At 29.7% G+C, this 11278-nt stretch overlaps 1 protein-coding gene and 1 long non-coding RNA gene across 5 annotated transcripts; both read right to left on the bottom strand.

Annotated features, from left to right (window-relative positions):
* Positions 1–220: 220 nt before the first annotated feature.
* Positions 221–2094, bottom strand: LOC128667468 (uncharacterized). 3 transcript variants are annotated; one of them, XR_008403433.1, is made up of 5 exons: positions 1723–2094; positions 1302–1403; positions 964–1079; positions 649–810; positions 221–579 (listed from the first exon to the last, which is right to left on the bottom strand). It is a non-coding gene; the product is annotated as an uncharacterized LOC128667468 (long non-coding RNA). The 3 variants fall into 3 exon arrangements; XR_008403431.1 differs by having other exon boundaries at positions 1654–2091; XR_008403432.1 differs by having other exon boundaries at positions 1302–1381; positions 1654–2087.
* A 2872-nt stretch (positions 2095–4966) lies between these two features.
* Positions 4967–8588, bottom strand: LOC128667651 (uncharacterized). Of its 2 annotated transcripts, none has more exons than XR_008403595.1 (3): positions 8312–8588; positions 6715–6921; positions 4967–5473 (listed from the first exon to the last, which is right to left on the bottom strand). XR_008403595.1 is itself a non-coding variant. In XM_053738661.1 (3 exons), exons 1-3 carry the CDS (start codon positions 7126–7128, stop codon positions 5320–5322), a joined length of 450 nt encoding a protein of 149 aa, XP_053594636.1. In that variant the 5' UTR covers positions 7129–7611; the 3' UTR covers positions 4967–5319. The 2 variants fall into 2 exon arrangements, 1 of the variants encoding a protein (XP_053594636.1); XM_053738661.1 differs by lacking the exon at positions 8312–8588 and adding an exon at positions 7040–7611.
* Positions 8589–11278: the final 2690 nt, after the last annotated feature.

The raw sequence follows: 11278 nt of genomic DNA, 5'->3' as shown, positions 1-11278 counted from the left end.
AGCTCATTATTATTATTCTTTAAAAAATTGGCTCATATGTATATATTTACATATTAATGTCCTTAAATTGGATATTTTGTTCCAGTTCATTAATTACAATTATTGATATTTTATATTGTTATATTGTTATAATAAGATACATGTTAAATGTAAGTTTTTAATTTTAGTACACAGTATTTTATTAATTAACTCAAAGATTTATCATCAACAATAACTTTTATTAGACCTGTTTTACATTTTTTGTTTTCATTATATATATATATTTTTTAAATTCGGTTCTCTTCTTTTTTATTTTGATTCAATTACTTGAATGGTAATATTATTGCTAAAAATACTTATGTAACATTTTAAATTATGGTATAAATTTATTACAAATTCATAAAGCAAGAGGTATACAGTTTCAATGGTTGTTGGTAAATTGTTTTTTTTTTTTTCCAATTAATTCGTTGGTTTCTTTTCCTCGTGAACGTCAGCGCTGGCATAATTGATATCGTCGTACAGGACGACTAATCGTTTAATTCCAGTAAATGCTGATCATTCAATTTGTGAACAAAATTCCTTAAAGGTCTCTTCCGTATTCTTAAAACAGAATATTTGTTGTAATAGATAAGTTCAATAAATAAATGATGATTAAATTTTTTTTTTTACCTTTCAGCAGCATAAATATGAAATTTAAAAACTGGTTCTAAAATTTTAATGCTTTTGGTTGAATCTAATCTCTATATGATCATGTCTTGTTTTATTGCCCGGATCCTGTTGAATGTTAATTCATAAATTAAGCTCCAGCGTATGCCTTTTTGGAGTGAAACTCTGGAAAAACATATCATATTTAATTAATATGGGTTATTTTTTGACAGATAAATTATTTTAGTTAATAAATGTACTTGTTAAATAAATATCTGACAGTGAGCATAAGTACTGGATCTGGTCTCAACTCACTAGGATCATCCGCAAATGACTTACCTACACTGGATCTTTGAAAACATTTCATTATTTTAGTGAAATCAGCTTTTTTGTGCCTTTGATTTTTAGGTTTCCCATCGATCTCTGAAATGCGTAATAAACCTTCTCGTTCTCTTCTGAAAATATTATTAAATAATTTTATCACAACGTTCATTAAATCCGATTGAAATTTTTTCATCAGATTAAATCGGAAAATAAATTTATTATTTTTCGCTTAAACTCGATTCAAACCGATTGAGCCAATCGGAAAGTTCCAATTAAAACCCAATTAGAATTTTTCAATCGCAGTTTTTGATTAGGGAAATTGTATTATTGTGATTATTTTTTTTTAAACTTACAGACGTCATTCTTTTCCTGAACACATTGAAAAACATGTGCCGACCATTTTTCTTAATTATTAACCCAGTTTTTGTCACTTCTATTATTGCAATAAATCAAATCTATTTTATTGTAAATTACAAGATAAGTGTGAATGTAGCAGATATCAGATAAATTTAAAATTATTAATAAATAGAATATTAGAGTCAATAATTGGTAAAATCAAATTTAAAAAAAGGACGAATATGAAAAAATTAATACGTGCATTTTTTATGAATTATATTTTATTAATTATTTACTCTATTTATTTATAGTTTATATGTGTGACGTTAAATGTTACATCTAGATTGAGGTTATGAAAATGTTATATACTTATTGGAGATATGTTTTTATATATAAAATATATGACACTTAAGTACTATGTTTAAAAATACGTTTTACTTTAATATTAACATAATTACTACAAGATAAAATACAATAACTGTTATGAGTGTAAATGTAACTGACAATGAGGAAAATGAAAAATTTGAAATAAATAATAAAATGTAAATAAAAAAAAAAACAAAAACAAAAAAAAATATGCGTAATCAGGTCATTGAAAAATAAGCGCGCGTATTTCTTTAAATTTCATTATTCGAATTAATTTTTTCATTTTTCTACAGCTTAGAAATTGTCTGATGTCCGTCACATTCACGCTCATTAACTATTTTATTATGTCATTTAAAAAGTAAACATCTGACAGCTGTCACATGACACAGAATTAGCAATTGGCGGCAAATTTCAATTAAAAAAATTATCAAGTAAACCAGAAATAACTAAAATCCTTAATAATGAGAGAATGGAATTGTTCAAAATTTTTAATACGATCAAGTAATAGTCAGATTCTCACATTTTACGAAAGTAATTGGAATTCATTGAAGTAAATTATTAGAAAACTTAATTGTAAAGAAGAATTTTAATAATCTAATTTTAAATATGTATTAAGTTTAATTTTTGTTATTAAAATTCCTTGATATTTTTAATAATTTATTTATTTTTAATAATTACAAATTGTTTATTACTTGTGTAAATCGCTTAAGCAAAGTAAGTTACAACAAAATAATTTTCTATTATTTTCAACAAATACTTATTGTAAATAATTAATACCCATTTATTTTCACTCTTGCTCAAGTGATATTTAATTTTTTACATATTTTTTTAATATTCATTATACTTAAATTTATCTCGAAAAATTTCACGGCACCCCCGTGATATTTGAAACTCAACCAGTGACTGCTTAAATAAACGGGGAAAACAAAATTATTTAAAGTCAAGTCTTATACGTGAAATATATATATAAATGTATGTACATATATAAAAATACTAATCACTGTGTCAATTAAAGTACCGTAGCTGCCAAAAATCTAAAGCAAGACCACGGGTCCTATTATACAGTGATGTCAGAACCCTCATCCTTATTGTCAACCGTCTTCGTCACCGTCCACGTCATTGTCATCGTCAAAAGTTATTGAAGGCGACAAACCAAGTGGGAGTAGTTCAAGTCCTGATGAAGGTATTCGTGGTGCTAGTAATGTTAAAATTCCAAGCTGTCTATTATCAAAAGCTGATTCGGAAGAATTTTATGAGGTTGAGGAGGCTGGGACGATGAGAGCCGAGAAAAGAATGAAATCAGCGATAATGAATTGTTTTATGATGCGGATTGTAAAGATGAGGTACCAGTAGATGAGGATGAATTAGAGACAAATACTGATCCAGACGTACAGAAAGATCGGCCGTTACTTGCCTTCAGTTTAATAGTCATTTTATTATAACGTCTTCGGACGATGGTACTGTGAAATTGTGGGATGTTAAGACTGGTGATTTTATAAGGAATCTCGTGGCTTCAGAAAGTGGTGAAAGTGGAGGAGTCGTATGGAGAATTCGTGTGAGTGATACAAAGCTTGTTTACGCTGTTGGAAGTCGTACGGAATAGTACTGAAGAAACAAAGCTTCTTGTCCTCGATTTCGATGTTGAGGCTGAATATTTATTACCTCATTGTCCGTCGAACCACCTCGTGTCTCGACTCGTCACGGTATTTAAAAAAAAAATAATTAAAATATAATTAAAATACATTATTAAATATGGTCTGATTGTGATAAGACTGCATGTTAATTAAAAAAAAAAATGAAATACGGAACAATCATAATTACTATATTGATTACAATAAGATCATTTTTTTCGGAATATAATAAATAAGAATTGTGTAAAGACTTTAAAAGAATGAGTGTATTAACATAAGTTCTCTAGCGGACATCAGACAAATTTTAAATTGATCATAAGTGGAGTAAATAACAGATAAAATGAAATTATAAAAAAATGCACACTTAAAAAATTTAAAAATTTATAAATGCCTTTTTTATAAATATTTTTTTCTTTGTTATTTGCTCTATTTGTTTATAATTTTGGATTTGTCTGATGTCTGCTACATTCTCATTCATTTAAAAGATGGTAAAAAAAAGTAATAAGATACTTAATTATTATTATTATTATTATTATTATTATTATAATTATAACTATTAAATAGTACTATAAAGATCAATTAACACAGCTGTACCTCTTTAATGAAGCGCGATTACTCTTTTATTATTAATCATCATTATGAAATTTAATACGAATTAAATAACGCACTCTAATTATTTATCTTCTATTTTATCTCAAACTTAAACAGTGATAACTCTGCGTGGTTGTAACAAAAAGTTTAAATAAATAAAATATTTGGATTACTCATGATTTAAATTATAATTAGCATATGGAAATTATTACAACTCAATAAAATTTTAAATAAATGTAGTGAGTAATGACAATGAGTTAATTAAAGTCACGTAAGCCATTTAATTTGAATACGTAATTGTGTTATTTTTATAATAAGACAATTTAATTTATTATATTCAGTATATATAACATATTCATTTTTTTTTTTTCATTTTAATGTGTCACGCATGCGAAGGCGGTGAAAAAAAAAAATTAAATAATTTTTAAATAAAATTATTATTAGTTTGTAATGATGATAAATTTTAATTATTTCGTTGATTATTATTACTTTTTTTGATAGGTAAAAATATTTACAAATATAAAAAAATACACTTTGATTTTACGACTTCATTTCCGATACGTTCCGTACTTTTTTTTTATTTTTAACAGTGTCCATATTTGTGTAAATTTGATAAATTAATTCGTAAATAAATAATATGATTAAAATAATAATAAAAACTGTAATAAATTCAATACGAGAGAAAATACAAAAATTATTAAATAAACGGGTGGTCTGTGTAAATAATTTACTGAATTATTTTTTTTTCAATTAGTTGCAAAAGTATGCATTATTTATTGCTTATTTAAATTCGTAAAATCTATTAGTGTGCAACGTTAAAATAATTAATTGATTAATTAATTAGTTGATAAATTAATTAAATTTTGAATTTGATAAAAATAAACTAAAAAGTCTCGCAAGTATGTAAAACATTTATAAGTAAATAAAATATTGTCGAATAATTATTATTATAAATATTAATTATTTTTATAAATTAATTGTTAATTGAAGGAGGAAAAAATACTTGTTTTTTTTTTTTTTAATTTATTACTTTTTTTTTTTTACTATAAAAAAAATAGAAAAAAAATGATGAAAAGTAAAAACTAAGACCGCAATTATATCGATTGTGAATATCGATTACCCCGTGTTCATTAATTAAAAAATAAATCCAACTAATTAAAAAAAATTTGTAACACCGTACCATTAAACTGAAGTGCAATAATTTAATTGTTTATTGACAAAAATTTAATGTGCAATTATTTTATTATCAACTGATTAATTTTTTTTTCTGTAATGATTACTTCAGTAAAATTTTATTAATTAAATAATTAATTTTTCTGCTTCATAATTTATTATTGATGTACATTTAAAAAATTGGAGCAGAGATTTTTCTCAAATCGTTAAAATTTATGATTATATTTATTATTTCTGGTGAATTATTTAAAACTAAAAATTATTCATAGTAAAGTTAATTATAGGCCCACTGTGGCATGTTTAAAAAATCGGCAAACTGTTGTAGATTGCTTGGAATCGGTGGACGAGGTGGTCGGTCACTGCGGCGCCAACTTTCCATAAGCGGCTGCATTTTCCGCCATGTGAATTGTGACGCTGCTTCATGATTTCTATATATAAGAATATATGTTTATTCATCCGATATTAACGTGAATTCAAGTAGATAATGAGAAAATTCGCATTTGGTAGACAGAATAAAGAATAAGTTTAATGAAAAGATAAAAAAATAAATCAAATTTTTAATAATAGAAGACCATACTCGAAAAAAAAACAAAATAGTTAAACTTGATGATACAGCATGGGAATTATAATTGTAGATATACATACATGCATACAAACATATATATATATATATATATATAAATATAAATATTAGGGTGTGTCATTTTAAGGCTAAATTTTTTTTTTACTAGTATATCAGAAAATCTGGTAGTATAAAGAAAATTAAAAATTATGCCGCTGGGCTAAAGGTTTGAAGTCCAATAGCGGCTTAGCTCATCAAAAAATTCGATTTATCATTTAAATAATACGGGAAATTTTTCTTTTAACTTAGAGTATTTTTACGAGATCTTTTTACTTTTTCGGCAAATCTATCAGAATTATCACAAAATATTCTAGGATTTTTTTTGTACAAAATTTTATTTCCTACAAATTATTATCAGTTAAATTTTTTCAAATTCCACATTGTTTTCTAGTTATTTTAATTTTAATATCAAGCTCTTAAAAAAGTAGTGTTCTGATCGATTACAAGAGCTTGATATTGAAATTAAAATAACTAGAAAACAATGCGGAATTTGAAAAAACTGTACTGATAATAATTTTTAGAAAATAAAATCGTCAACAAAAAAGACCTTACAACATTTTATGATAAGTCTGATAGTTTTGCCGGAAAAGTAAAAAGATCTCGAAATTTACTATAACTTGACTTCGAGCTCTAATAACCTTTAGAACAGATGGATCGATCGAAAAATGATAGGACCTTTTTTGTCGAGTGTTCAATTTCTTATAAAAATGTGTATTAGTCAATTCAATCTATTGATTTGTTCACGAGTTAAAAATACTCAAAGTTAAAAACAAAAAATTTCTCGTGTTATTTAAATGATAAATCGAATTTTTTGATGAGCTAAGCCACTATTAGACTTAAACCCTTTAGACCAGCGGCATAATTTTTTATTTTCTTTATACTTCCAGATTTTCAGGTATAGCAGTAAAAAAAAAATATAGCCTTAAAATGACACAATATATGTGTATATATATATATATATATATATATATATATATATATTTATATATATTTATATAAGTGCATGTATGTGTCGAAAAAAAAATCGTAGCTACTGAAAAAACTTACTGCACACTCAAATGGTCAAATATAACTTTCAGGGATCTATAAGGGCGTGCCGTTGCCGCAATAAACAATGCATCTTGAAAGATGCAATATTTCTGCAACTGAGGATTTCTTACATGGTTATGAACGATCGATAAATCAAGTTCATCATTTGTTATTTTTCCCCGAGCAGGACAACCGTGAGCTCGACGTTCATAGCATCTTATATATCTGAAATACACACATAATAAATTTTTTTATAAAAAGTAAACTTTCACGGACAAGAAATTATAGCTGCTACAACAGCAGCTGTAGTTTAGGTTACTACAAATTGGAGTAAAGGAATAACCTTGGAATAACCTGAACCACACGTATAGTAAAATCAGTACTATTTATGTAGTGCCCTTTAGCACATATCGAGTACTCGCTACTACACATGTTTTACTATAATATCATGGATAGAAGAACCATAATTTTTTTTTCTATGTTCTGAAGACGTTACGCAAAGAGACCGGTATTAAATAGAAACAACCAATTTTGTCAATGGTTGGATAATATTTAAATCCTAAGACAATTTTTAACTTCCCGCAATGAAAATTCGGGAAGTTAATGATTTCAGTCCGATTTTCGAAAATTGAGTTTTTATCAAATTTTGACGTTTTTAAGTCCTAAGAAGCTATCCTGATGATTTCCAGATGGATTTCTGCGCGTGTATGTATGTGTTTCAATATCTTAAAACTTTTAAGCAAACCGTCCTATTGAAATGATACAAAGGAATATAAAAGGATTCTACATTTAACAGAAGCCCTATGAATTTAAATTCGATTGGTCAGGTAGATTTTGAGAATGTTTTAAAATAAAATTTTGTATAAAAAATAGTTATACAAATATAACTTTCAACCTCTTGATATATAGATCAATTTCAAAATGGAATCAGCTCTTTTATTTATATTTAAATTAAAGATGAAGTTGCATTTAATTATGAGGTGATCAAGAGAGACCAATAAGACTAACAGTTGGAATGATTTTGAACATATTTTAGTACATTTTATTATTATTTATCCGAAAAAAATGGTATAAAATGTTATTTTTTTAACTTATCGTCATCAATATCTTTAGAAATAATATAACGGTGACCTTGGCTACTTCGTGTCCAGTAGCCACGAACCACAGTTACAAAATTTCCCGATTCAATAATTAATTATTAATTATAAATATAAATTATAATTATTATATCGCTGGTTCTGAAATGCGGGAAATAGATCTCAGAGAGTAGGTCGACTCGTTTTGACCGGACACGCGGCTGAAATTAAACTTATTCTCTAAGACACTGGTGATGAAAAGTAATTTCTTTGAGACTTAATTTAATTATTATATGTAATTAATTTTGTTTAACCAAATCCCCAAATATTTACAAATTTCCCCTTTATATAAATTAAATTTCTTCTATGAATAAATAAGTGTCTAGTGACAACAAAATAAATTTATTTACATGTAACGATTTAATGGACATGGGAAATAAATAATAATTATTCACACTAGATTGACGTTGAAGAGAGAGATATAAAAATATAATAATTTTATCATAAATCTTATCTGGATTTTATTGTGTTCGACGTACTGATGGTATTGGACGCCGCTGCATGTTGGACCTTCTCTTCCGGATCCTGGCTGTTGATGTTGGACTTGGTGCTGGATACTCTCACACAAATCACTTAGATAATCAACTTAACAAAATTTGGTTTTATAAACCAGTTTATAGAGAGAGCAAAATAATTTAGAATTTTTACAGTTTTCACAATCGAGCAACGAGTAACGAGGCTGTATGTATCAGCACTTTGACTTGAGTGTCGTTTGAATCGATCGCCTGCACTTGAATCGATTGCCTGCACTTGAATGTCGAGTCGATAGCTTGGACTTGAATGTCGATCCTGATCTAGACGTCTCAGGTCCCAACCTCCGATGACCCCTACCTAATTATGCGCACATGACCGACTTACGGTCACCTGCTGCGCGAAATCATCTCCTGTGGTCTAGCGCTTAACCCAGCCAAACTTAGCAATCAGGCTGTAATATGAGAGACAGAGAAAGACCAAATTCAGACAGAGACAGCGAGAGAGCCGCACTCTCATGTCGTATACCAACGCTGCCCGGTTATAATAATGAACCGATTTTGACGTTCAAGGTGGCATTCAATCCAGTTTCTTAATCATTAACGTTCAAAAACAACTTTAATTGATTAGTTAAACAATTTGAATTTAATTAGAAACAATTTTTCGCAATTCTTTCGATAACGGTTTATTTTGAAATAAATTAACCGATTTTGATGGTTGAGGTGGCACTCGACGTACCTTGTAAATTTTAGAGCTGGATATATTTTGGAATGAATCCATGAAGTACTTTACAAGTTATCCGAAAAAAAACATATTTGAAAATTTTGATTTTTGCAATATCTTCGAACATATCGTACTGATTATGCTCAATTTTTCAAAAATAGTTTGAATTAATGATGCAAGACACTGTTTAATTACAAATTAAAAATGAAAATTTTGAAAAGAAAAGACAAACTTTTTCGCTTAAAAAAAATCACTGCATTGTAACAATTTTTTTGGGAGACGCTAAAAATCTGTTGTCCCGACCCAGACAGGAAAGTACGACGGGCCCAGGCTTGGCTCAGGCTTGGTTCAACTATGTTGAACTCTGGGCCAAGCTTGTAAGCCAGCCTTGTTCCAGCCTTGGTAGAAGTCTGGAATGATAACTGGGTGCCAAGCCTGGTTGCCAGCCCTGACCCATGCTTGCATGCCAGACCTGGCCCAACCTTGGTTGTCAGACCTGACCCATGCTTGGTTGCCAGGCCTGGCCCATGCTTGGTTGCCAGACTTGGCCCATGCATCGAAAAAACACATAAATTCAATTCAAAAAAAAATTTATTATTATTAAAGTACTAGAGTTTGTGATCATTAACGTTTAAACTATTTAAGTGAAGTAAATAACGTGAAAAAAACTCGGTGAAAATTCTGCTGGGCTCTGGGCGCGAATTGCCGTCCTTCTGATTGCTGGGTTTGAACGCTGGCTACTGGACGAACCTACTAACGTTCAATTGAAACTTTTATATGTTCTACTTGTTCATTTTACTACAAATACTCGGTTTTATGAAATATAAAGAGCAATTTAATCTATATTTTCGATTAAGAAAGAAAAAAATAATTTCGTATTATTTATATTATAATTACATAATTTTTTAAAATAAAATTTTTTAAATTTAATTGATTATTTATCAAGAACCCAGCTTAATTATCTTACTCTACCACCATAATTCTCAAGTTAGGGTGACTCTCGGCTTGGCCAAGGCTAGGTTATCTAGTGTTGGCCGATGTTAGGGTAACCATCCAACGGCCGAGGCTAGGTTATTCAATCTTGGCCCATGTTAGGGTGACTCTAGGGTTGGCCAAAGCTAGGGTATTCAGTCTTGGCCCAAGCCTGGGTAATCATTGGAATGGCCAATACTAATTAACCAGTTATGGCCCAGGCATGGGACAGTATAGGTTTGCCAAGACGGGCTTCCCAATAATGTCCCAGGCATGGCCCCGTCGTTCAACTCGGGGGCTTCCTGTATGGGTAGAAGTTATTCATAGCTGGGTCCTAGCTTGGGTCTACCGTGGAAACCCAGAGCTCGGTGAACTAGTTCTGGTTCAAGCTTGGGCCAATATTGAAGAGCTAAAGCAGGGTTACCCATGACTGGGTCTCGTTTGGGGCCAACAGCGGAAAGCCAGCGCTAGGTTGCCCACGACTGGGCCTTAGCTAGGGCCGACACTAGGAAGCCAGAGCTGGGCTTACTAGTTCTGGTTTAATTTCGGGCCAAGGATAGAAAGCCAGCGCTAGGTTGCCCACGACTGGACCTAAGCTAGGGCCGACATTGGGAAGCCAGAGCTAGGTTGCCCACGACTGGGCCTTAGCTAGGGCCGACACTAGGAAGCCAGAGCTGGGCTTACTAGTTCTGGTTTAATCTCGGGCCAAGGATGGAAAGCCAGCGCTAGGTTGCCCACGACTGGACCTAAGCTAGGGCCGACATTGGGAAGCCAGAGCTAGGTTGCCCAGTCCTGGGCCTTAGCTAGGGCCGACACTGGGGAGCCAGAGCTGGGTTACCCAGTCCTGGTCCGTGCTTAGCCCCGTTGTCAGAGCTTGTAAGTTCCTACATGGGCTGTTGAAAATCGCCCAAAAATTTCAGATTTTTTTTTATCCTTTAATTTTTTCCAGTAGTGTGTTTAGAAATGCTAATTATGATTTAAAAAAAAAACGATTTCTGAATTATTTATTAAAATAATCCAAATATGAAAGAAACGAATATAAACAATAAGATATTGTTTTTAAGAAAAAATTATTTTTTAAAAATCATTATTTTCTTACGCTAACAATATGGTGAAAAAAAATTTTTCTAAAATATTTAATTAATAAAAAAATTTATAAACAAATGGCATGAAAAAATTTGAAAAGTAATCATATAATGCCTAACAAGTATATGAAATCAGTAATAGCTTAAAGTTTGAAAAAAAATTATTTAACATACATTATTTAGAATTTTAATTTT

Source organism: Microplitis demolitor, chromosome 1, assembly GCF_026212275.2.
Source record: "Microplitis demolitor isolate Queensland-Clemson2020A chromosome 1, iyMicDemo2.1a, whole genome shotgun sequence".
Taxonomy (NCBI): Eukaryota; Metazoa; Arthropoda; class Insecta; order Hymenoptera; family Braconidae; genus Microplitis; species Microplitis demolitor.
This window is presented reverse-complemented; position numbering and strand designations above follow the sequence as displayed.